We start from the raw sequence: 26915 nt of genomic DNA, 5'->3' as shown, positions 1-26915 counted from the left end.
GTGACCAGTAGGTTGAATTCAATGCAGCGCAAGCAACTGGGGGGAATTGGGTGGGAGCAGCTGACACAATTTCCCCTTCCACCCTGCTCTACACCCAGGCTTGGTACCCTGACTGGAGTTGGGAGAGCAGGGAATTCTCTTTATGCTCACACTGCATTGAATACAAGCCAACCCTTTCAAGAGCCTCAAATGAAAATTAGAAGTAATCCTAGCTGTTCCATAACAACTGGGGCTTTGAAATGGTGAACAGCTTCTCAGGACAGTTCTACCAGAAAGAAAAACTAGAAAATGGGACAGGGAGATACATAAATGCACTTGGATTTAGAGTCAATACAGAGACAACTGCAGCAGTACACTATGTTATTGCTGGGAGAGTGAAATACGAATGCCAGAGCTAGACTTCCATGGTTTCTTCTTAAAAGTGTAAATGAAGTGTAAAGTGTAAAGTCCCGACAAAAGACTAGCAGTAAGAACAAATGCTAAAGCTATTCAGCAAGCTGCTTATTCATAAATGATAGCTGGCAATTATAGGTGTTCTATGCAAGGCAATACAACTTAAAACATTTAACATCCTGAATGTTAGTAGCCTGAATTAGTAAAGCAGAAAGAGGCAGCAGCTTCACCTGGCATATTAAAACTAAATATTATAGATTTAAAAATTATTATATATAAATGAAAATCGGACCAAGTTTGTTAAGTTTGTAAAGTTAGAATGTGCTGGAAGAAGGCATTTTGGAACCCTTATTTTATGTGAAGTGTTATAAACAGACATTCAGATATTTTATAAAATATATTTATAAATATTTTCCTATTTTATAAACAATTGAAAGCCCATATGGTAACTTTAAGACATAGCTGTGAACCACTCTCCTCTAGCAAATAATTAATATAATGGACTTTATATTACCAGAGGCCAACTTTTCACAGGGATAAAATTAAAGGAGTAATCAATGTGGCACATTAGTACTGTGGGCCAAAAGATTAAAATCAGAATAAAAAGTTTTAAGTAAAGAAGATAGTTTAAAAGGGAAGAAAATCCAGAGAGACACGTGCTTCTTTCAAGTAGCTTGCAAAACATTTTTAGCATGGCAGCAATATTTTAACTGCATGATTTTTATTTCACTGCATGACCAGGTTAAGTTAAAAGTTAAAGCTGAGTTTCCACTGCAAAAGTATATAGTTCCTCTTAAAATACTATTATGCACCAGATTCATAAACATTGTGCCCAGTACAAGACAATACACAGTGCCAGACTTTTATTCATGGTTTATTTATTCTAAGATAAAAGCAGTGCTCAACATTTCAGCATTGCAGAAGTCTTCAGCACTGCTAGAGATAATTCACAAGACCTCTTGAGGTGGAAGTTATCAAATAATAGCATGGCTATAATTTGCTAACTGCAACTTTCACACTGAAAACATAGTCACAAAAGATCTTTCCTTGCTGTGAATACTTAATGCACTACACACTTAGTATTTACCCCGTTTTTAAAGAGTTGCAAGCATTTCCCCGTATTTAGAATTCTCCCTCTCCCCCTCCCTGTTCCCAAGTGCTAAACACTCACACACTGGTTTTTGCAGAAATGCTCTTAAATGATGCACTGCTCTCACTGATTTATTCTCCACTCTGTTTACAAAAGAAAATGACAGCAGATTTGTTTCAAAAGGGGGGGGGGTGTCAAGCCTAGAAACTCTGACAGTGTTCAATTCTGAACTTTTTGTCTTGGGGTATTTAGTAAAAATGGTTCCAGTATGTTGTAAACTGCCCTGTTATCTTCAGATGAAGGGTGGTACATAAATTTAATAAATAATAACAAAGTGCCTATGCAGAAAAGTCACTTTTCTCAAATTTGAATAATTCACACATAATTCGATTAGGTTTACATATCTCTTTTCAAAATATTTTAGGACTGCAAAGTAAAATCTAAGGAGTGTGATATAGAAAAGCCTCCCAAATGGCCATCTTTTTTCCTCTTAGACTCATCTGTGGGCCAAAGGACCCTTGTGGTAATACACATTGCAGCACAACATATATAGGTCCCCAGGAAGAGCCAATGTTACACCTTTCATAAAAAGTTTGGAAGGCATTTGATTGTTTAGAATGGGAAGGCAGAAAAAACAAATGAGCACTGTAGCCATGCAAAATACATTGAATAGTATGACATGCATACTATTATTTTTTGCACAACCTTAGGCGAATATTACTTGACCACACTGAAGGTAGAGAGAGAGACATGCCTCTAGTGCCAGGAAATTGGAAATTTCAAATGCTAGTCTAGTTCGGTTTCTGTTTGTTTGTTTTTAAAGGAGAAGCTTGCCTCAACAGCTGTGGGAACTGTTGTAGAGGAAATATATTTAAAAGACCTATCTTTGTGTGCAGTTTCCTTTCAAATAATTTATTTGGGTCACATTCGCCATGCCAACTTCCTGATAAATTTATCTGTTTTAAAACAATATTCTATAAATCCAAATTTCTAGTTCCTAAATGCTGCATTTCCTTCAATATGAACATACCAGTTTGATTAAGCTCAGACAAAATTGGAGCACAGGAAATGCTGGTTCCCTGCAAGATATCTTTTGCAAATCAGAACTCAGCCTTGGGTATTCACATTTCCGCCCGCACCCAGAATTATTTCCCGTTCTTTTCCTAGAATTAACTATGGTTTTGTTACAAGGTCTATGCAAACAATATTATAAACACGGATTACAAGTTTCAAACCATGCTTGCAATCTCTAGTTTATAATAGGACCATTTTTTGTACCGGTGCACACAAAACACAAACACATGGTTAATACCAGCAAGAGAGGAAAAACCACTCCCCAAAGGGCAAAGAATATCCATTTCTAATGTTACTTTTAAAGGGGTTTAAAATGTTTAATATAATAACTAAATTTATCACATCACCAAAATTAAGAAGCTATAGGTGATTCATTTATTCAAACACCAACAGTTGAAACTGACAATGAAAACAAATCCAATTTCCCAGTCTTCAGAATACCTCTGACCTCAAATATATTTACAAACAAATCTTCAACTTTAAAGATACCTATGTACCTCATCATCAGCGTATAAAGAGAGCCTTGGAAAGTATCTTTCCAGATACTTCACCATGTAGAATTCATCATGTAGAATTCCTCGGTGTCATCAATATATCTGACAAATCAGAATACAAAGATAATACACAGTAACCTGGAGACATTTGCTCCCAAGGCTGTTTGAAACAGTAAAATCTGGATCAAGGACAGTTACACAACAACAATTCAGCTTGAAATTTCTGCTGTCAACACAGTGGAATAATAAAATTATTATGGTAAAAATTATTTTTTTCTGTAAACTATTAAATATTAATTAAAGTATCAGTTATAGTTATCAGCAACAATTCTATACAACAACTGCTATGACACAAAGTTTGCATCAAGCAACAAATGGTAATAAAGTATAAATAGTTAGATGTTATTTAAAACGAAGTACAGTTGTCATTATCCACCCACCACAATTTACTGTTGTGTATTAGGCAATACAAAACAAGCCTTAAAGGTTACTTACAGCTGTGTTCAATACCTACCTTGTTTTCCATTGTAGATTATATTTTTACACAACAGATCATTGTGACAAAGTACCACTGGGGAACCCAGGTTGGACAGTCTCTCTTTCATCCATGCCATTTCCTCTTGAAGGATTTGAGGACTTGGTACATCAGCTATAAACCTTTTGAGTTTAAGAAAAGGGAGGGTACATGTGTAAATAATAATTTCAAAACTTTCAGACAGCACCAACAGAAAACAGTTCTCAACACTTTAATCAGAAATGTGGTTTTCTCCATTCTCTCATTATTTCAGTCATATTATTCAATAAACAACTTCTTCTTCTTCTTCTTCTTTGGCGATCACTAGTAGCCGAGTAATATTGTCTTCCATAAACACGGTTTTAACACAGTCCGTGACTGTGGAGGCCAATTCTGGACCCTCACATCCTTCCACACTGGGGAAATTGGTTCCCGGGTTAAAGTCCCCTAAGCAACATGAAAAGCACTATGGATATATTTCACATTTCTAAAATGAACATGGGTACGATCAGTTTAACGCTTCCATCTTCATTAACAAGCTTTAGAAGGCTACAATCATAGAAACAAGAATAGGCATTCACCTTTTGTGCAACTCCTCGTCAGCAAATTCTGTTGGAATGAGAGAGAAGTATTTTCCCATCTTCAACCACAAGTTAGACTTGGGGATCCATCCATTGTGAGCATGAATAGCATGTATTTTAGCAAGCTGTCTGGCTATGAGCCTGCAATAAAGTGAAATTTATACCAGAATAAATCCTTTGTATAATTACAAATACATTATTTCAGCTCGGAACACTGAGAATCTATTAGAAGCACATTAATAGGGTGGGAGGAGTAATGAAATGTTGTCATTATTAAATGGCAGCTTAGGACCTATTTGTTCCAGCAGGCCTTTGAAGTGACACAATTTGCATAATTAATATTAATTAATACTGTTCACTGCATTTTGTATTGTGGTTCTAGTTTTGCTTTTTACACTGCATTTTTACTGTTTGCCACCCTGGGCTGTCATGAGAGAAGGGGTGGAGTATAAAAATATATATCTTATTATTTTAAAGCACACACAAAAATTTAATAACTGTTTCTTGGAAGCTGAGGTCATGAGAGGCTAGGGTAAATAGGCTGAGACTTAATTCAAAAACATGAGTAGGAAAACTGATCTGGGATTAGGTGTACAGTCAGTTCTGGCTGAGGATATGATTTCTTGAAGGATCCAGTATGCAGACTGAGAATGCTCCTGGGTGCTCAAGTGGCATCTGTGGCATAAAACACAACCAGGTTAGTCTACTGCAACAAACCCTATGTGGATCAACCTTTTTTTTTTTTTTACTTCTTGAAACTGCAGTTGGAGGCCACAGCACCAGTGTGGGCCTGTTTTTGGAGTATCTTGCTCCCTAGTGTGAGATCAGAATTAGTTGTTTCTGCGCCCAATTCAAGATCCTCACTATCTCTTGTAAAGCTTTAAATTGTTTGGAACAGAGGTATTTACAGGGCCTCCTACACTTCCACACCTGTTCATGAAGCCTTTCCTGGGAGGCTGTGTAGCATCCCACTGCCTTCAAGAATCATGATGAACCAAACACTGGATAGGACCTTCTTGACTGCAGCGTCCAAAATGTGAACTCCCTCCCCAAGGAGGCATGTCCAGCACTTTCCCTTCAGCAGCTGGTAAAGTCCATCTCATTTAGAAATGCATAATATCCTGGCTAGCTGTCTCACTAATTAGGCTCCTGGTTTTTTTGTTTGGATATACTATATTTCTGTACTCAAGACATTGTGCATTGGTTTATAAATTAAATTAAATTTTAATTTTTCGTATATGACCTTAAAAACCAATTGGGCGTAAAAAATGTGTATAATTTTGATATAAATATAAAATACATGATGACTTTCCTAAATTCTTCTCTTTGCTTCTACTTGTCTGCAAAAAAACAGGGGTTTCTCACCTGTGGTCCATGGACCCCAACAGGTCCGTGAACTGAGCACAAAAGGGGAGATCTCCTTCCTGTTACTTTGAAAATTGCCCTTGTTGGGGGGATATGGGGAGGAGGTTCACAGCTTTCAGATTCTCAAAGGGATCTGTGACCCCCAAAAATGTTATGAACTGCTGTGCTAAATATGATAAATTACACTGAAATGCAGTGGTATACATGAATCTGAAGTTCAATAGGATATGTTAACAGGCAGATTAAATGCTCCATAAAGCAAGATCATTCATTACTGACATCTTTAGAACAGCAATTATTGTCCATCAGCACCACATTTTGTTAAGTTTCTGCTCTGGCTGGCAGTAACTTCAAAAACTTTGCTTATTGCTTAGGATGGTTCTGTGGTCCTTGATATTTGTAATGGCAGAAGTTTTAAACCTTTTTGAGTCCATGGCTCCCTTAACCAACTACAATCTTTCTGCGGCACACCTGTGGGGCTCAGGAGCCCAGTTATGTCGCCTGTTGCCTGCAGAGATGGCAGCCTCTTACCCTTTTTTGAACACCCTCTCTTGTGGAGTGTTCCCTCCAAAATGCAAACTATCACCAGTCTTAATGAAACTGAGAGCAGCATTCTTCCAGTGGTCTGAAGAACAAGCTTGATGACTGAACAGCTCTACTAATCACAAAGTCATCAAATTGGCCCTGCTGCCAGTCAAAGGTAAAATGAAACTTTTAAATCTCTTGTGAATGTAAGAAATCTGGCCCTAAATAGTTGTCAGAGAAGAGAGGAAAAACCAATTAAGTCGCAAGTGTGCCACAATGTTCCTAGAGCCATCACAGGCTGAAGTGCTCAAGATGGACAGACTTGCCTTCACAATAGTCTAATACAGGGTTCCCCAATCTGGTTTCAAATGTTTTGGACAACTCCCATCTTCCCTTATCCAAGCTGTCTGGGGCTGATGAGAGTTTTGGCCAGAACATCTGGAGTTCATCAGGCTGGGAAGGCCGATCTCACAAATTTGAAAAAGTAATTGTATCAATGTCTATTATGTTCCACATAGTCACGTTTGAATGTCCCATGCAGATTATTCTGGAAAAGTTCTGGGAACAAGGAAGGATAGAAAAAGACAGAATAAGCAAACAATCAGATCTCTTTGGGTGACAAAGGACAGCCAAACTAGAAAAACAATGGAAAGAACACATTGCAAGACAGATTAAGAAAATTAAGGAGGGGCAAGTGCATGAAGAGACTTCAAGGAAAGACTACGTTAAATGTGTCAGAGGCCGAAGCAATGGGGAACCAGTAAAGACATTTGAAATGGGTGTGCCACCTGGTTCGAACAATGGCAACTGAATTGCTCTGGCAGCCATTACGGACAGAGAAGTAACAAAAGCATGTCAGAAAAAAGAAAGTTACAGTAGTTAAGATGGCAGGTGACCACAGCATGAGCCAGTGTTTTAGCCAACAAATAGAGGAATGGCTGGGTAACAATACAATACAATATTGTATCAGCTGCCTATACTTACGGTCAATCCTCTAAGTATCTATTCATCCTCAAAAATAGCATTGTCTCAGGAATGGGGCATCAGGCACCAGAGAGCCCTATGGAATATGCAGCATGGGAATATACCTAACATCACTCTTTAGAAGAAAGAGTGCTGAAGGGCTTACCGAAAAATCTCTGGGTTGCACACATGTTCCGGATCCAGTGCTTCGCCTTCCATAAACTCATAGCACAGGCCGTTGCGGAAAGTACAGTAAAGTTGTGGAGCACAGCCGTGGGCCTGCAACACACGGAAGCTCTTCACTTCTTCCTCTCGATCAACTAACAGCTCTGTTTTATTTCCATAAATTCTAACAAGGACAACATCATCCATTTCCTCACCCACGTAACAGCCAATAAGCTTATTGGTGATTCCATCTGTAAATACCTGTAAGGAAGAGTAATTCAGATTTGTTTTAATTAAAACTTACTACTACTATCACTACTATCACTACTACTACTACCACCACTACTGTATATTTATTTATACCCCTATTTCCCCTAACAGGGTCTCAATACGGCTTACAGATAAAGCAGGAACAGCTACAGTCATTCATGGCTTCCTGTTTCACAAGAGTGAGAACAGGTGCTCCTTCGTGAAGGCAGGAGAGACTGACATGCTGCAATGCACTATGGCAGAGTCTGCTTCCCACAATGCTGTGCCTGCCTTTGGGGATTGACAGATTCAGTCCCACAGCAGGAGGATAGAACAAGACAACCAAAATACTCCAAGGAAGGTTGTCAATGAGTACCTGACTACTCTCTCAGGGGTGAGTGCACAAATGCATCCCACCAATCCACACAAATTCAGCTTAGACCTGCAGGACAGGCCCATATGCTGCACTCCTCGCCGACAAGAACCCTTTATGGCAAGTCCACCTCTTCATTCTTGGTCAAAAGAGGTGGTTGCTCAGAAGCAGTATCTCCAGAGACAAATAAGACAACCTCCTCTTGTAGTGAGTGCTGGAGTACTCTCCTGTGATGAAAGGATACCTTGGTCAAGCCAAACTTGTCTACTTTGTAGTAATGATAAATACAAAGGGATAAGTCCAAGTGGCCATCTTGCAAATGTCTTCCAAAGAAGAAAATATTATCTTTACACATTGGAATGGAAGTACTTCTCAGTTAGCTTTGTAGTTCATTGCCACAAGATGTACTGACTGCCACTAGCTTAGAACAGACAAGTGGATGTGCCAACAATGGCTATTAGCTGGGATAACTGAAAATAGAGTCTCTGTTCAAAGACACTGCAAATCCAGCATCAGATGCTAGGAACACACAGAGTGGCTATTGTCACCCCACCCCCTGGCACATTCCCCAGGGCTGCCAACCATTGTTCCTTATAGTGGCAGGTTGCTGGACTAGACAGATTTTTCACCAGCTACAGAATGACAATACTTATGTACTCCTTATAGCAGCAAACTTTGTCTCTTAGTACAAGATAAAACACAACTCCCCAAGTGTTACAAGACCACACAAGAAAACATTTTAAATGAACTGATTTGACATTTTTTGCATTCACAAAAGCTACGCAGAGATATTTAATCACACTGATAAGCTAAAGTTTAAAAAATAATAATCAGGTTTCTAGTAGTCAGTAACATAAATTAGTGAAGTCTTCCACAAACAGAAAAACTGCTCCCTCACCCAGTGTCACCACCCCACCTCTAGCTCCTTAGATTTTATATTCCAAACAGCTGTATGCCATGTGGTTGAATTTATTTAGGATGAATTTGAAAACAACTTCATTGGCACATGTTTTTGTATAGTTTCTCACTGATGGATTGATGTTTACACACAGCTGTTTTGGTTTCTGTGATCTCTTGGACTATACTGTCATGTTAGTTACAGTATAGGGCCCAAGATACACAATATTTTACACACACACAAAAAGGGATCAATATTCAAGTATGACACAGTATTTCCTAGAATAAAATAATATATTCCAATGCAAAAACTGTATTGCCTAATATAATGGCATGTTTACCAGGGCATGACACTGCCTGAAGAAGTTGCTAAAGACACTATGAATTACAGAATGAAACACATGAAAAGTCCTGCTCATAAAGTTAACAGCAGAGGCAGACTAATAATAGACATTAAGATAATGATTTTAAGCTATATTGCATATTTATTTTGAATTTATGCCCTTACACAGACCAGAAATTAAAATGAGCAACATGGAATACAAAAATATGATATGAATTGCTGAATTACTAATGTGATTAATGACATACATTAAGGAATTCTACATGCACAGAAATAATCTAAGTTAATGCAGTCAATTCTGACTCATTCAAGCACCATTTTTCTTGCTCTAATATCTATAAGCCAGGGAGGTCAAGTTAACAGAGTAGTACTGCCAGTTCCAAGCAAGGGGTAACTTCAATCTTTATCAATGTTTAAACAGATGCTATACTGCCTGCAAAATGTATTACTAACAATTTTGATGAGCCCTGTCTTGTGAAGACCACAGTTGTGCTAGTCCCTTCCACCCTAAATATTTCTTGCATGCTTCCCCCCACCCCCATTGTGGACTGTATCCAAAACTAGCTGATAGTATGAAATTGAAAACAATTCAACACATAAGAGTAAAGATGGTCCAACAGCTACTTATGGGAAACTGCAAAATGCAGTCTTCATTTTCTAAGCTCTACCACTTTCAGCCATTTTGAAGTGGTCCTAAAACTGCTCAATTCTCGCTTGCTGCCTATGTCTTTAACTTCCTCCCAGAATTTCCTCAAACTTAAGACTTTCCATTAAGGTTTAAATCCCCATCCACAAATGAAATAAAGTCTAACTACAAATGCACACATTTACCCTTGGTGACCCTTATCTCTTATCCCTCGCCTCCATATAAATTTAAACTATGGGGTCATCAGGGCAAGGACCCATCCTTTGAGTATGTCATGGTGCTACTGTATATATAGCGGTACCCCATTTTATCCTCCCAGTAATCCAGTGATGTCCATTTGCACCCTGGTCTCCTCAGTCAAAATCCATGGTACTCACTCTACCACAATGGCCATTGTGCACAAGACTGTGCAAAAGTCAGTGGGCCACAAGGTTGACAAGTCTTGTTTGACAGAACGGTAGCAAAAATAAAGTACTCTAATGCATGGGTGAGGAGCCTATAGCCTGATTCCATCCAGCCCTCCAGAGTCCTCCAGACAGTGCAGCCCACTCTGGGAAAGCACAAGCAGGTAGAAGGTTCTTCTCCACAGAGAATGAAGTGAGGTGATAGAAGTGAGTTGGGTGAGGGCCTGAGAAGGTGAAGACTGGGTTGGGTGACAATCAAATCCATGATTGCAAAAGTATCTCTTGGGCCATACGGCTGGCCACACACACACACACACACTTTTTGTGGGTCATATAGCCCTTGTGCACCCTGCTCCATTACTTATGTTAATATTTTCTTTCCTGCAGTTGCATATTTTAGACACTGGATGTCACTGTGGGACTTTGCTGAATATACTCAGCAATCTTCTATTGCCTTTTCAGTAAATCTTTTAAGTACATGAACTTCAGGCTTGGCTGACTGCTGGTAACAAAGGTATTCCACAAAACAGATGCTTAGGACATGGAGAGCCAAGGTGGGGAGGGTGATTAGTGATTCACTGTACAACTAAGTTACAACACCTCAAACTGCAGTTCTGTCTACACTGTGCAAGTGCCAAATCTGTCCAACAAAGCAAGCCAATTTCAAGTGCACTCACAAAAGTTACGCTTATGACACAAGCAGTACTTCATCCAAATTAAAATGCAGGTGTGTTTTACCTGTTTTATTGGTAGCTATAGCACATGAGGTGAGTTACCTGGATCAGAAATCAGTTCTCTGCTTTAACAGTCATTATTATGATTATGAACCAGTCTCTCCTAGCCAACCCACAGGGTTATTGTAAGGATACAACTACAAAAGCATTTAAAACATTGATGGGGTTTAATTAATTGGTATTTCTACATGGATTTGTAATACTCTTAAAAGACAAGCAGCAGCAATACTTTGAAAGAGGATTAGAATCTCATCTCCATAAATTTCATACTTATCCAAATGCTTTAATTGCTGAAGCTAAAGGGTCAGTCATTTAAGTCATTCGTTTCTCCTCAGTGTGCCAATGTGCAAACAATTCTGTTTAAAAGCAAAACAGCAAAATCTAGATCTAAATTACTTTCTCTAGCACCTAGACCCATGCAAACCAAATTATACAACAATCCAGAAACAGAGTGCTATAGCCATTTGCTTATAAAGGATCATAAAGCACATGCTTCAGTTTTCATAGGGTGATTACTATGTAGTTGCTCCAGGCCTCATAGTTTGTCACATTATGTCACATGACCAGATGATTCTAATCTAGATTACAAAATAGCTGTTGCATAATGTCATAAAATACATGTCACTGAACTATTTACCAATTCAAGTATTCTATTAACATTCTAGTAATAATCTCTTCTTTTTTATTAATAGTACCTGTATTTTCAAAATGGAAAGGAGAAATGTCTTATTTTTACATCAAAAATGTTATGGTTAAGAGTTAGATAGAAGTAAGTAGAAGTAACTGAATTGTCGGTGCCATAGTAGAAACTTGTGCTGCTAAACAAAACTTCTGGTGTGAAAAAACTAATGAGTATCAGCTCTCATGCAAACATAGCAGGAAGCCAGATAATTTGACAAGAATTACGTACTAAGGTTTAAGGTGCAAGTGAACAGAACAAGACCATAGTTGACCTGCACAATAAAAGAATCTTAGTAACGGAAGTCTCAAAAAGTCAGATCACTGGAGAGTAGATCCCAAACCATAGAACTACATGAAAGATTTGTCCATAACTCCAGGTTCTAGAATTGAGCTCTGTATGTTAAAAAGAAAAGTAGCTGGGTAATAGTCATTGAAAATGACAGCGTATCATGCAAGCCAGGAAGTCATGTGACCACATCTAGTTTGAGAGTGCATCCTAGAGGCAGCCAACCTTTTTGAACTCAAGGACACATTCAAAAACCTGAGGTCCCAGAGTAGGTTACAGCAGGGTTTTTTTTTAATAATAATAATAAAACAATATTAAGAACAATTTAAAACAGCTTACAGACCTATACTCAGGTCTACTCAAAAGTTAAGTCCCACTGAGGTGAGTGTGTGTAGGACAGCAGCCTTAGAAAAAAGGAATGTGGTAATAGGTCAAGCTCTATTCTAAACTGTAACGAATGACAAAGGCTGTAATTAAAGATAATCCACTGAGTTGATGTGCATGCACACAAAAGCTCATACCAATAACTAACTTAGTTGCTTTTTAAGGTGCCACTGGAAGGATTTTTTATATTTTGCTTCAACATGGCTACCTACCTGAGTTGATAATGGTTAGACTTTTAAAAGGTGAATGCCAAAGCTTAACATAACTCCAAAATAGCAATTAGTACACTGGCTAAGTGAAACTTGAAGCTGCAATATAATGCTGCTGCTAAGTAAAAAACAAAACAGAACACCCCTCTACAATGGAGCTAGTATGCCAACCTTCAGCTAACTTGCTGCAGTTTAGTTTAGGAATAGCCATTTCTGAAAATTCTACAGGGTAGAGACATGGTTCACTAAAAGATATTAAAACAATACAACTGGAGGAAGTGCTGTTTCCCTGTTCAGTTTCACATTCGTATTACCAGAATTTGTTGGCACTTTCATAATCTATATTACAATAAAAGACCCACTCAGAATATAGCATGCAAAAAACACTCAACTTCCATGGCCTGGTCTTGAGTGAACTAGTCTTCCCTCAGTTGTCCAGGCTATACTAATCTTACACACAATATATATATATATATATATATATATATATATATATATATATATATATATATATATTTACATTTTTAAAAAATCTTATACCACTTTCTCCTCGTCTTACAACTGAGTGGCTCACAAAGTAAACACCCCCAAACATCAACAGCGTATAAAGCATTTTTAGAAAACCTGTAACAATATATAAAAAATAATAAAATGATATAAGGAACAGCACAAGCAGATATCAAATTTAAAGCATTCAGCCAAGGATCTTCTCAAACTAGGTTTTATGACTTCTGTTCTATTATGGAGTAATCTGTCCCAACAGCTGAAAGTTGTCAGTGTACTACATAATACTGTTAGTTAAATCAGCTGTAGAAACATTTATCCTGTTGCAAACTGTTGAATTTTATTGCTTAGATGTAAGCCCTTAATTCATCTAATTTTATATTCGGTCTTCTAATTATTCTACTCAATTTTTGTTTGGTGGGTTGTTTCAACCAAATCACATATGATCGATGGGTGTGTTCTTCAAAACAGCTCACAACCAGATTCACCTCTACATTGGCACTAGCCATTATGTTTGTTCAGCAGAAGTTCCAAACTTCTAGGAGAAAGAGATAGACCAGAGCTTCAAGTAACTATTTGTTACTTCTTTAACAGAAATAGTTGGTTAAAGTATCCTTTTCAAAAAGGCAACACAATAGTCATTCTTCCTCACGCAACACTAAGAAAAATGAGATAATTACTATTTAGTGCCTTCTTCTCAACATGCACAATGAAGAGCAGCAGTCCTCACTGAAAATAGCAATGTGAACCACATATAACTAATTCATCAGGGATGGCGCCAACTAACACTGCTTGTAAAATTAAGTGCAAATGCACTCATTTTCAAGTACATATTCAAAATACATATTTGAAGTGTGAATGAGGACCACCTGTTTGAGAATGCAAATTTGTACTGCGTAAAGAAAGGTACCAGACAGAAAGCTATCTATTTCAGGAGTTTATATCTGAAACAAATCCATTTATTGCAGCCTTATATTAAATCACAAGATACCTGCATATGGTAACTAGAAATTCCAAGATGACAACACAGAATTCTATTCCAGTAACCGAATGGGATGGTATAGAAGGAATGGATTGCTCTGTACCTTCTCTGCCAGCTCACTTGGCTCCTATAATAGTTGCAGCGAGGGAGAAGGATTGCACGTCCCTCATTCACCAACATGCTTGGCTTCCTTGCTAGAGGAAGCAAAGCCTCTTGTTTTCTGGCAGCACAGAAGTCAACTGGCCACTACACTTTTCAGCTGATAACGCTTCAGAAGGCAACGCTTCTTCAGGCATGACCAATATAGAAATCAAGTGGTCTGGCAGTAGTCATGAACTGCTCCATTTCTCCAAGGCTAGTCATCCATCCTGGACACATACCCTAGATAAATACATTTAATTCACTATGGCTCAATTCAAACAGACTGACTCATGCATTGTGGAATGCCACAGTCACAAACTATGCCTCACGGTGACTGAGCAGCATTTGTACTCAACTTTCTCTCATAGTTTGAAGCACAAGCACTCGTTTCTCGTGCAAAACTAAGCCAGCACTGTGGTTTGTTTCCTCTTAGCCACAGAGGACCCAATTTGAACAGTGCACAACAGCTTGCTACAACATATGAATTGGGCAACTACTTCCAGTCAAGTATAATCCATGTCAAACAATGAATTGGATGTTACAGCTAAAGACATGCGTCCTAATGGTCAGGAGGAAACTCCATTAATTTTTGTGGCTTTATATTGTAAACCACCCTGTGATTCTCAGATGAAGGGCTGTATAGAAATATTATTAATTCCCAGAGACAAGTGTGTACATTCCTGTTCTAGAATATTCTATTTGAATCATACCTAATCAGAAATGCTATACATAGCCTCTAGGCCAAAACTAATCTCAGTTTACAAACTTAATCTGTTCTGAAAGTCCGTTCTTAAACTGAAACCATTCTTAAACCGAGGCGCACTTTCCCTAATGAGGCCTCCCGCCACCGGCGCCCTTCCACCGTTCAGATTCCGTTCTTACTGAGGTAAAGTTCGCAAACCAGGACACTACTTCCAGTTTTGCGGAGTTCGTGAATTGTTTGTAAACTGGACTGTTCTTTAACCAAGGTACCACTGAAATTTAAGCTGTTTAACCACTATTTACTCTTTCTAGTGAGACCACCCTCACAGGCATGCTTAGCAGGAATGAAGGAGAGGGCTTTGGAACTCTCACCTTGAGAAGCTAGGTGAAGACTTTGTTCCAACAGGCTTTTGGAAACTGACAGTTTTTAATGAAATGACTAGTGCCATGCTATTTTTATTATAATCATTGCTATGGTTTTAATAGAGTTAAGATATATATGTATTTAATTGTTTTTAATGATTATTTTCTATGTTTTTAACAGTTCTAATATTTATCTGTAAACTGTCTTGAGTCCCACAAGGGAAAAAGATGGAGTATAAATAAATATAGTAATAATTATAATATATGCTCCCTGTCACTGATGTGGGGTAGAATTTTTTGCAAAGCAGAATTTTTATTCATTTTCAAATGGAAACATTTCTACGTATTTCATAATTTGTAATAATGTAAACTGCAAATACAATATTGTAATTAATGTTTTTAGGTGATTATCCCTAGAAATCATGTGAGAATAAATATCACTGATCTGTAGGCAAAGGGGAGAGTAAAAATAATAAATATGTTATTTTAGAAGAGTTTATCTGGGATGGTTATGTATTGTATCGATTTTTAATTCTTGTACATGCTTAGAGCTGTTGATCTTATTTATTTTAATACTGCACTACCTCCTTCAACATATATTTAGAGAGGAAGTATTTATAATATTTAAGTAAATAAATCGAAACATGCGTCCCCCCACTTATGCGGGGGTTATATTCCAGGCGCCCGTGCACATAAATAAACACCATGTAAGTAGACAGAACCTTCTAAAAGCCCCTTTCTCCTGCTCTACAGCTTTCTCTCCACACATCTCCCTCTTCAACAACAGTTGAAGTTCTTGGGCTGGCGGGAGGCTGCTGCTGCGCTGCTGTGGAAATCAGCTGCTAGGCGGGGAGGCGGAACAGCCTAAACAAATCTCTTTGGTCTCTCTGGGGCTTCTTCTGCCCTCACTGAAGTCCTCTTCAGAGTCCAGGATAGGTCTCCTTGCAAACAACTAGGATTTTCCAGCTCTCTTCTGCCATTTCCTGGTTTGAATCTACCTATTTATTTATGTATTTCCTGGCACCATGCATATATGCAGTTGTGCATGTCACTTATGTGTAATAGGGTGTGTGTGCCTGTAGTGTCATCAGACTGGAGGGCCCCTGACAAGCTAAGTGTAAAAGAAGTGAACTTTGCTGAAATAGATTAGTTGTCATCAGCAAGTCAGAGTTCTTTGAGTTGCTAAATTTTAGTGTAAGCAAGTTTCAGCAACTTAACTTTTGAGCAGTACATGCTATTTTGAATTTTCATAAGCATTCCAATAAAAAACATTTAAACCACATTAAATGTGAATTAATAGTCTAAAATAAAATGTTTCAGATACTGGGACAAAAAACTAATAATGATTTGTTTACTAAATACATGTTAAAAAGGCAAGCTAAATTAAATCACTCCAAGGCATAAGATTTTTTCCCTCATTGCCAACTGAAAATTTCCCAAATAAACCTATATCACTGATGTGTATTTTTTAGAAGTATGAACATCAGCAAGCATAAACAGATCTTCAACATCCCTAACCAAGAAGCCGAATAAGCTCTGCAACACCCATGTCAGGAAGATAATCCAGTCAAATGTTGAAATTTTTAAATAACAGCTACAAAGCAACTTTTATGAAGACCACAACCTGTCCCAATATTAAGACCAACTAAGGAGCCAAGACCCTCTACTGTCATATCTGTTTGCCTGTAACCTACCTGATCCAAGAGATTCAGGGCAGATTTTTTAAAAGCTATTACTATAAATGCATCTCTTGCAGTAAGGAACTCCAAAAGGTTTTCTGGCTAACCCACAGAAGGTATATTTGTATAATGTTTTATATCAGCTATATTCTGTTTGTAACCCTTCCCCTCCCACACTTTAAAACTATACACCACAAAGTGCAAAATAAAGCTATTTAACATAGATATTTCAATTTATCAACTTAACATGCTACGTTTATTACTACAATGCAAAACCTCTGAGATTGGGTAAACACCCATTTTGAAGCAGAAAATGGTTAGAAGGGTGACATTGCACCTGAAAAGACTTGAGAGACAAGAAAGGAAGACAAGGGGTTATATCTAATGCTAGCCATACAGAGAGAAGACCAATTGAAAGGAAAGGACTAACTTGGTTCATTAATTTTAGTGGGTCTGAGTGTAACTTAGTTGTATGCAAGCTTATGCCACTTTACTCATCCTCTCCTTCAGAATGTTTAGGATCTAGCCTTTATTTCCTATGTGCTGCATCAATGCAATAGTTCATTAACACCTTTCCTTGAGGTGAAAGTGATAACCTAAAGCTGCCCCATGCTTAATTATTCAGTACAGTGCGAAAGATTTGACGGGGACAATGTTTAGGGAAAAGGTGAATAACTACAATGTGCTCTCTGAGAGAAAATACAAAAGAGTATTCACTCAACTCCTGCTGCTTTATTATTGTAATGCTTAAATCCCTCTACAAAGAAAAGTGCATTGGGGAAAGGGTGGAGGAACATATTGTCCTCCCAGCATTAACTTTGGGCTAAAACTTGACAGAGAAATTCAAGTTTTTCTTATGGTTTTTCTGGAAAGACAAGGAGATAAAAGAATGCTGACTTTCTCAATTGAGATTTGTATGGATGTTGTGTGCTTGCTACATGGCAACCCCTTTCCTCTCAAGCTATACACTGCAAAAGCCTACATGGCAACCTATACTAAGGAACCCAGCCCAGCCCAACCCCCCATCTCTCTTGTTCCATTTCCCCCTTCCTGCAAACTAGCATGTTTTATGTGTGAAAATCAGTTCAGGGTGGATCCCGTTTTAAAACAATCATAGCCTCATGAAACCGGGTTGGGAGGGGGAAAGCAAGAGAGAAGAGATGAACCCTGTGAAAAGAGAGAAGCAAGAGGTAAGGTTTTTTTTTAAGGAAAGGTGCGCAGGGATAGCTTACTCTCCCTTTCTCTATATGCATGGTATACACACCCACAAGTACACATAAGACTTCAGGCTATACTACAAGAATATAAGCTCACCAACACACACGCAACTCCCTGCCCTATATCCTTCAGGCTATATTAATAGAGTACAAGCTCAGTCAGATACAAAGATGTATCACATGTGCACTCCTTCCTATTCTGCATCTGTTGAGCTACGTTGCTGGAATAAAAGCTCAAACATACCTACAGGTATCTCACACACACACACACACACACACACACGTATATTACACACTGCCATGTCACATAAACACACATATATTACACACAAGTGTATTACACACACATGTATATCATACCCAGGCATATCATATATGCCCATATATATTACGTGCAAGCATATGACACACTTGTATTTAATATGCGTGTATCACACACTCGCACACATATGTATCACATACATACACGACACACAGGCATATCACTCTCTCACACACACACACTCCTCCCCATCGTGTATCATCTGAGCTGTAACTAGAATATAAGCGCTCTCTCCTTCTAATACACAGGCGCATCACGCCATACGAGCACGCACCCCCCCCTCTCTCTCTCCCCCCCCCTCCAGCTCTATAATTAGAACACGGCTCGGGTTCCGACTTGTCCGCCTTGCACAGAAACGTGCGCGTGTGAGCGCGCGCCTCCGTGTAGTCCATGTACGAGTTGGAAGCGCACGGGCACAGCGCGCACGCCCAACCTGCCCAACCTCCTCCTTCGAGCGGAATGGAAGCCGAGGCTGCCCGAGCCGCTCGCTCTCTCCCTCTCTCTCTCTCTCTCTCATTCTCCCCCTCAAGAGGGAAGCGCTGAGGAGAGACAGAAAGAGAAAGGCAGAGCCGCCGCCGCCGCCGCTCCTCCTCCTCCCTCGCCTCGCCTCGCCTCGCCACAATGGCTGCCCGCCATCTCTCCCCCTCCCCACAACCTGCCTCCTCTTCCTCCCGCTTCGCTCTCTCTTTCTCCCCCTCACAGCCGCCCTCCGCCGCTTCGCCTCAGCCGTAGTTACCTTCAGCGTCACCTCCTCGGGCTTCCAGGCGGGCCTCAGTTGGCTGAGGAGACGGAGGGCCCCGCGGCGGTAGCCGGGCCCGCCTCCTCCTCCTTCTCCATCGCCGCCGCCGCCGCCGCCGCCCGCCCCCGAAGCGGGGTCCCTCTCGCTCACGACGACGTCCAGCTTGGGCACCTCAGGCGAGCCCGGCGGCACGTGGATGTAGTTGGCCATGGAGGCGGCGGCGGCGGGCGAGCGCAGGCGGCGACGGAGCCTCGGCAGCAGGGCGAGACGGCGGCGGGCGAAGAGGAGCGGCGGCAGCAGCAGCAGCAGCGTCGTCGTCGTCGTCGTCGTCGTCACGCGAGCGGGAGCAGCCGGCAACTGAGCGGCGCGAGACCAACTGGCGGAGGGAGACAGCCAAGGAGGCGGCCGGCGATTGGCTGGCTCGCCTTTCTTTCTCCTCTCGCTCTCCTCCCTCCACGCCCCTTTCCCCGTTTCCTGGGATTGGGAAGGGGAAGCTCCGCCCCACTCCCGCCAGCCTATTTATAGATGCGGGTTTTCTGGTAGGCCCCGCCCTCGCTTTTCTCCCCCACAATGCTCTTCTCCGTCTTCACGCCGACAGACACACACACATATACACACACACTCTCTTCGCAGACCTCTCCGCCGAGGTTCTCTCGCCGCGGAGCATGCCGGGAGAGACGGGTGTGGGCGGGGCTGGTTCTCTAGAGCGCGGGGGGCGGGCCCCCGTCAATGGAACGCTCGCGCCTTCGCTGTCAATGGAATGCTCGCGTCTCCGCCCTTCTCTCCCCCTCCCCCGCACCCAAACCTCCCTCCCATTCAGTTATATGGTCCACGATTGGCGTGCCTTTTTCTCAGACACGTTTTTTCTCCGATGACTCCTTTTTTTTTTTTTTGCCAAATATGACAGAATTACAGAGTTGCAAGGGACCCTGCCCCAACTCCTTTAAGGACCTAGCAACACCCCTAGCAAAGGGACCAGCCGTGGGGGGGGGGGGGGAATGGCTGACGCTCAGACATTTGTGTACACAGATTAGACGCTCATTGAGTGTGACGTAGGAAGGTTCCCTTTGTAGATTTGCACAGCTCGGCTACGGTGTCCACAGCCGCAGCGCACCCAGATCATACTCTTGCTGCGGAAAATTACATGAGAACATTGCAGCTCAACTGGTATCCAAAGGCTTTACACTTGAACATAGGAATAACTGTGCAGTTCCAATGATTGCATACACTTGAATGTTACGTGTGAATAACGTTTTATGAGTGCACAGCTCAAGTAGGGCTCATTCCACCAACTTTGCTAAAAGCCCACTGTGCCAGATGGTGATTGCAGGAACAACTATTTAGAAATTGGTGTCCGACGTTTGATTTTTTTCCTCTTCCCTTCTTGTCCCTTTTTCCTTGCGTGTCATTTTAAAATAAATATTGTAAGCCTGCGGATAGGGGACTGGGGGATGTGGGTGGGTGTAAACCACCCTGGGAGGCTTTCAGGCTGAAGAGCAGGGTACCAATGCTCTAAAACAAACAAATGGATTTAATACAACATTTAAGTCTTCCTTACGTCTTACTCATTTGAGGCAGAGTTGCCATGATCGATCACAGTTTGATTAATCATAACAGAAGGAGGAAATGGGACAGCTGAAAGATCAGCACCCATCAGTCTCCTCCTATGACTGTCATAATATGGCAGCCATTCCACCGAGAAAGAACTACAGGGCCTCAGGTGAGAGACCAACAACTTTCAGCTCTTCCTTTCCCTAAATACTGTTTCCAGTGGGTCATTACAAAACCCCACAACTAAGACTAAGTTGCCTGAGTTTATCAACTCCCAGACCCTCCTTTTCCTTTTGTGTCCTGTCTTTAACACTGCAAGGCTGTCAACTGTCTTTTTTGTGGCGCATCAGCAAAGTAAAAAAATAAAAATGCTTCAGATAAAATAATAAGACCATCACTTTGCAATCCCCTTGCAGTTTTTGGATAGCTCAGTCGGTAGAGCCACGATACTTTTAATTTCAGGGTTGTGGGTTCGAGCCCCATGTTGAGCAAAAAGATCCCTGCATTCCAGGGGGTTATGCTAGATGACCCTTGTGACCCCTTCCAACTATGGCTTTCTAGGATTCTAGGACTGGGATGAAAAAAGAGAAATGAGCTTATTGAGCAATTGTATCCTTGTCCATACATAACACAGGAATGTGTGCAACCTCAACATCTCCAAAGAACTTTCAGGAGCTGAAATTTGGGGCATGACCCAGACCAGATTGACTTGTACATTCATTTTGTAATGGCTCAAGGCTGGATTGATGGGTGTGTCCAATGTTCGTGAAAATGTGCAGAGTTCATTTTATCTGAATCATTTTGAACCTTGTCCCTATATTGACTTGAAAGCTTTCTCTCCCCCACCCCCTTCAGAGGATATTCAGCATATCTAACCAGGCATTTGCACCAGGCATTTACTTCCAAGTAAAAACACTTGTGTCCCAGACATAAGTCTTCTTCATGTGTCTTCTTCAGCAACTATTAACCCTTCCATATTTACACAATGCTATTCACTCCTTCATCCACTTAGTATTACTGTATTCTCTACTTAATGACTGATCCCAAAAAGAGAAAGAGGGACCTGAGGAAATGATTAATGAAAGCGAGATGGTTATCTAGTGGAAAAAAATGTGCCATTCAAATGCAAAAGATTAACCCTGCAGCACAGGTCAGGCAAACTCTCATCAACTAATAGTTCAGCTATTAATGGTTGCAAAGTAAATTACAGCCCCTGACGCAACTGCGTTTACTGCCAAGCACAGTGCATGGCATCACTGCATGCTTATGTAATTGCTGGCTCCTTTCATTTCATTTATGTTTATGTTATATGATTGTCTGCTTCCGTAGCATATTTCAATCCAGAGTCCTTTCCTTTATTTTCGTATGTGCACCCCTAACCTATGGTTACCAGATGTCCCTGTTTCCCGGGGACAGTCCCCAGATTTACAAATCTGTCGCCGGACAAAATCCATCCCCGGAATGTCCCCGGATTTAACTTAATGTTCCCGGATTTATATTTTAAGTGTTGTAGATTTATTAGTAGGGAATGAATGTTGCGTGGTTGGTTCAACGGCACAAGACACATCATATGGCGACTTCTGGAGAGGCAAAATGGCTCTCCTGGCGAGCAGCTCCTGAAGCCAGCCAGAGCCAACTGCACTACCAGGCTGGCTCCAGGCTGCTGAGACTGCCGCGGGGGAACCAGGGATGCCTGGCGCATCAACTGGGGGACCCACAGATCCCACCTATGACCCAAATTGAGGCAGGAATGAGAGCGCCCGGCCACCTGGTTGACTGCCCAACAGCACTCGCAGGGAGAAGGAGGAGAAGGAAGAGAGAGAAAGAGGAAGGAGAAAAAAGTGGGGAGCCCCGACCCTGCCGCGCTGTTGCCTCTGCCGCTGCTGAGGAAGAGAAGTAGGAGAGCACCGGGTGAGCTGAAGTGGCTGAGTCCAGGCCCAACCCAAGCCTACTCCTTGGCAGATAGCACTGCAAGAGATCAGGCTGGGGCCCAGAGGAAGTCTGCGTGACAGAGGAGACCCAGAAGAGAAGATATTACTTCTTTTTTAAATGATTTTTTAAAAATAACTTTTTCTTTCTCTTTTTTTTAAAAAAAGTGTCTGTGGATTCTTTGGGGGGGGGAAATCTGGTAACCTTACCCTAACCCTTCTGCTGCAGTTCTTAATACTTTATCTTTATGCTGTGTTTTAGCTAGATGACACATTCTTGAGTTAGGCAATAAGGTTTTGTTGTTTTAATGTGTATTGTGTACATGGGTAGCCATGAGTTGTTACAGGAAAACATAAATGTTGCTGCAAGGCTGATCAAAAAAGGGCGTTGGCACATGGAACCCTTTTTGTAGTGTAGCAGCATTAGAGATAATCCAAAAACAAGTAAACCCCTTTAAGATACAGTGTTGTAGTGGTCCAGGGTCATTGGGGGACGGGCGACCCTTACTAATTTCCTCAGCAGGGCCCCTGCCTCCAGCATCTTAAAGCCACCCAATCAGCATGGAAGGGGGAGCCTTTGAACCACTCCAAAGCTAAGTGTTTAGGTGCTTTAAGTTTCAAGCACACGGTGCGCATGTTCCGTAAGGGACAATGGCATGCCCTCTAAGCGGCCCTGTTTTCCAGGAACAGTCCCAGAATTACGAAAGCCCTCCTGGCTTCGGAATTGATCCCAGAATGTCCCTGTTTGCCCCGCTCAGGAAGGAGGATCACCAGCACTTGTCTCCAGCCTCCTCCCTTGGGCAGCTCACAGTGGCTGCTGGAGAACAGGTGAGGACGAGGAGAGGCCACACCAAGGCCCAGCCCCATGTTGATGGGCTGGCTCTGAGGTGCAGGCAGAGGACAGGCCTACCCTGAGCAAGAAAAAGGAGCAGAATGGGGTGCAAGGGGTCTTGATTTTTTAAGAAATGCCTCTGTAATAAACAAAAATCTGCCCTTATTCCTTTATGGGGGACACAAAAGCCCTCATAGAGTCCTTTGTAGGTTCCCCATCAGCAGGAGGAAATAACAGAGGCCAACCAGAGAATATTGAGAAGCAAAGCAGCCAGTAAGCCTGATCTTTATTGAACAACAGGGTGCAACAGGGTGGTCCCCTCACCCGCAGGAAAGGGCAGGCACACCTTGGTTCTGAGTCAAAATGGTTTCAGAGCGGTTTTCCTGTGCTGCTCCAGATATGTGGTCCACATATCTATGGTTCGTACATTTATGAACATCATATATATATATATATATATATATATATATATATATATGACCTTAAAAAAAAAATATTACATCATGTGCATCCACATCTAATCTTGCCCCTTTCTAAAATGTATTTATTGGCGTGTTTTTCTTTTTCTTTTTTTTTTTTGGTAAATCTTACCTGTGTTAGCAGCACCAAAGGGATCTCTCCGGGACGCAAGCCTGGAAAGTGTATATGAAGGTCCTGGGCTGCCCAGATGGCAAGACTCCCCTCTTGGTCTTACTGACATGGTCCAATGGAAAGCAGAGCAATACATTTGGCACCAGCTTGGCTGGAGGAGTTGCTGTGTGCCAATTTCATCGTTTTCAACGTGCTCTTTGGTCCTAGCACTGTTTTGTATTTTTCAACATTATTTTATTGGGGTTTTTAAAAACTCTACACTGTAAACCATCTTGCAGTTCTTTTATAATTCAAAAGGTAAATGTGATAAATATGTAGGTGTGAGATTTAACAAGTTTTCACCATCAGCTTAATACTTAAAAAAATACTTTAAATACTTTAAAAAAATAATAATAATACCTGAAGCTTTTTATGTTTAGTACATTTGCTGCTCCTGGTTTTATTTTTACAGCTTCTCTTCCTGCTTTATAGATGTATATTCTAGAAATAGTTCTTAATGCCACAACTAGTTTGCTGCCCTGAAAATCGTGCCCACTTTTCTTCCAATGTTCTGTTGTATCTAGAAATTGCCAGGGATCAGATGACTGACACAACTCTCCTGCGAAGAAAGGTTACAACAATTGGAGTTTTTCAGTTTAGGAAAAAATTATTGAGGCTGCATGATAGAGATTTGTAAAAATGCATGCATGCTGTGGGGAAAACAGATAGAAGTTTTCTGTTAGAACCTGGAGTCATCTGATGGGGTCGAATGGTGGGAGATTCAGGACAGACAAAAGCAAAACGACTTACAATTTATTTATTTATCCAAGGTTATATACTGCTTGACTGTAATAAAACCTCTAAGCAGTTTACAGAAATGAGACGATGAAATTATTAATAAAAGCTAAAAACAGTTATTTAAAAACATTAAGATTATCAGAATCAACAATAAGCTAAAAACAGATTTAAACACATGCAACACCTACTTGTCTGGATAGTCTTGCCCATGGATAGGCAAACTAAGGCTCGGGGGCCGGATCCGGCCCAACTGCCTTCTGAATCTGGCCCGCGGACGGTCTGGCAATCAGTGTGCTTTTACATGAGTAGAATGTGTCCTTTTATTTAAAATGCATCTCTGGGTTATTTGGGGGGCATAGGAATTCGTTCATTTTTTTCCCCTTCAAAATATAGTCCGGCCCCCCACAAGGTCTGAGAGACAGTGGACCGGTCCCCCGCTGAAAAAGTTTGCTGACCCCTGGTCTTGCCTAAACAAAAATGTTTATGCAAAAGTGTGGGGGTGGTGTCTGTCTGATGTCAAGTGGCAGGAAGTTCCAAAGTGCAGGTGCTGCCACACTAGAAGATCAATTTCCCGCAAGTGCAACACAAGTACCATGCAGCACCTGCAACAGTGCCAGTTCTGCAGAATAAGGGGGTAAAGGCGTAAGGTGATGCCATGATCTAAAATTCAACCTAAGGAAAGCAAGAAGGGGAAGGGGAAGTGAAGGCAGGGGTAAACAGGGAAACGTCGTGTGGTTGTTTCAGTTAAAACACGCTTGGGCTTGACTACAAGGTTAACTGCAGTACTGTATGGCTTTGGAGTGTTGATAGTGAATGGGAAAACTTTAAACAATCAGATGTTTCACACAAACTGTGTTTGAAATAAAAAATAGCAAGCTGCCATAAAAAAGGAAATGTTTGAACACCAGTGATCTTTACGATGGAAATAACAGAAACGTGGCGCTGTGGGTTAAACCACAGAGCCTAGGACTTGCTGATCAGAAGGTTGGCAGTTTGAATCCCCGCAACGGGGTGAGCTCCTATTGCTCGGTCCCAGCTCCTGCCAACCTAGCAGTTCGAAAGCACGTCAAAGTGCAAGTAGATAAATAGGTACTGCTCCGGCGGGAAGGTAAACGGCGTTTCCGTGCGCTGCTCTGGTTTGGCAGAAGCGGCTTAGTCATGCTGGCCACATGAGCCGGAAGCTGTACGCCGGCTCCCTCAGCCAATAAAGCGAGATGAGTGCCGCAACCCCAGAGTCGGTCACGACTGGATCTCATGGTCAGGGGTCCCTTTACCTTTACCTTACTATGAATTTTAAGTTCATATAGGCAGATGTGACATTTGATAACTTGCAGGCACTCTCCTCTGATCTGCACACTTTTTATTTAGAGAACTTTCTCCTTCAGTCATTCATGTGTAAACAGCCGTCCATGTGGCACACTCTTGGCGCTTGCCCAGAGATCATTCATGGCTATTTTTGTTCTGCCTTTTATGAGTAGGCGTTTCCAAGATGCTCAATCATAGCACTCTACAGTACACGGCACACAAAGAAATTGTTGTAATTCAGGCCCGCAAAACGTTAATGGCCTATCTCGTGCTGAACGTGTACAGCAGGGGCTTCCTATATAGGTAGCTCTTGCGATTGCTACCTGCTTGGGACAGTGCAAAGAAGGGCCTGGCAGGATGCAAGACATGCCAAGTGGGAAGTGCTTGGCTCACGTGCGACTGGTCAGTTAAGAGTTCCTTGTACGACTATCAAATCACTCCAGAGATTTTGGCTAACAAGCGTTTTAAGTAAGAATTTATGAAGAGCGCTGGTGGATCAGGCCAGAGCTCATCTGGTCCAGCGTTTGGGATCAAAAGAAACCCACATGCAAGATTCTGAGTTAGACAACTGCCATATTTTGCTGAGAATAGCGGAACATAGTATAGGCCCATATAGCTATCATGTGAGAATTGCCTTTGCAGTTCTATACAGTGGTACCTCAGGTTAAGTACTTAATTTGTTCCGGAGGTCTGTACTTAACCTGAAACTGTTCTTAACCTGAAGCACCACTTTAGCTAATGGGGCCTCCTGCTGCCGCTGCGCCACCAGAGCACGATTTCTGTTCTCATCCTGAAGCAAAGTTCTTAACCTGAAGCACTATTTCTGGGTTAGCGGAGGCTGTAACCTGAAGCGTATGTAACCTGAGGTACCACTGTATTTCTGGGTTAGCGGAGTCTGTAACCTGAAGCATC

General features: G+C 41.3%; 1 protein-coding gene across 1 annotated transcript in view; it reads right to left on the bottom strand.

The window, feature by feature from the left end:
- ETNK1 (ethanolamine kinase 1) overlaps positions 1 to 19639 on the bottom strand; it is a 28184-nt gene extending 8545 nt beyond the window's left edge. Inside the window, exons 1-4 of the mRNA XM_081880112.1 lie at positions 19017 to 19639; positions 7166 to 7425; positions 4147 to 4287; positions 3566 to 3708 (exon numbers count right to left, since the gene is read on the bottom strand). Coding sequence (XP_081736238.1) covers positions 3566 to 3708; positions 4147 to 4287; positions 7166 to 7425; positions 19017 to 19229 — 757 coding nt within the window. The 5' untranslated portion in view covers positions 19230 to 19639. The remainder of the gene's footprint in view (positions 1 to 3565; positions 3709 to 4146; positions 4288 to 7165; positions 7426 to 19016) is intronic.
- Between the last annotated feature and the right edge of the window lie 7276 nt (positions 19640 to 26915).

This window comes from Podarcis erhardii (genome assembly GCF_964252035.2).
Source record: "Podarcis erhardii genome assembly, chromosome: 10".
NCBI classification, from domain to species: domain Eukaryota; kingdom Metazoa; phylum Chordata; class Lepidosauria; order Squamata; family Lacertidae; genus Podarcis; species Podarcis erhardii.
The sequence above is the reverse complement of the archived record's forward strand: the minus strand, read 5'-3'. Positions and strand labels throughout refer to the sequence as shown.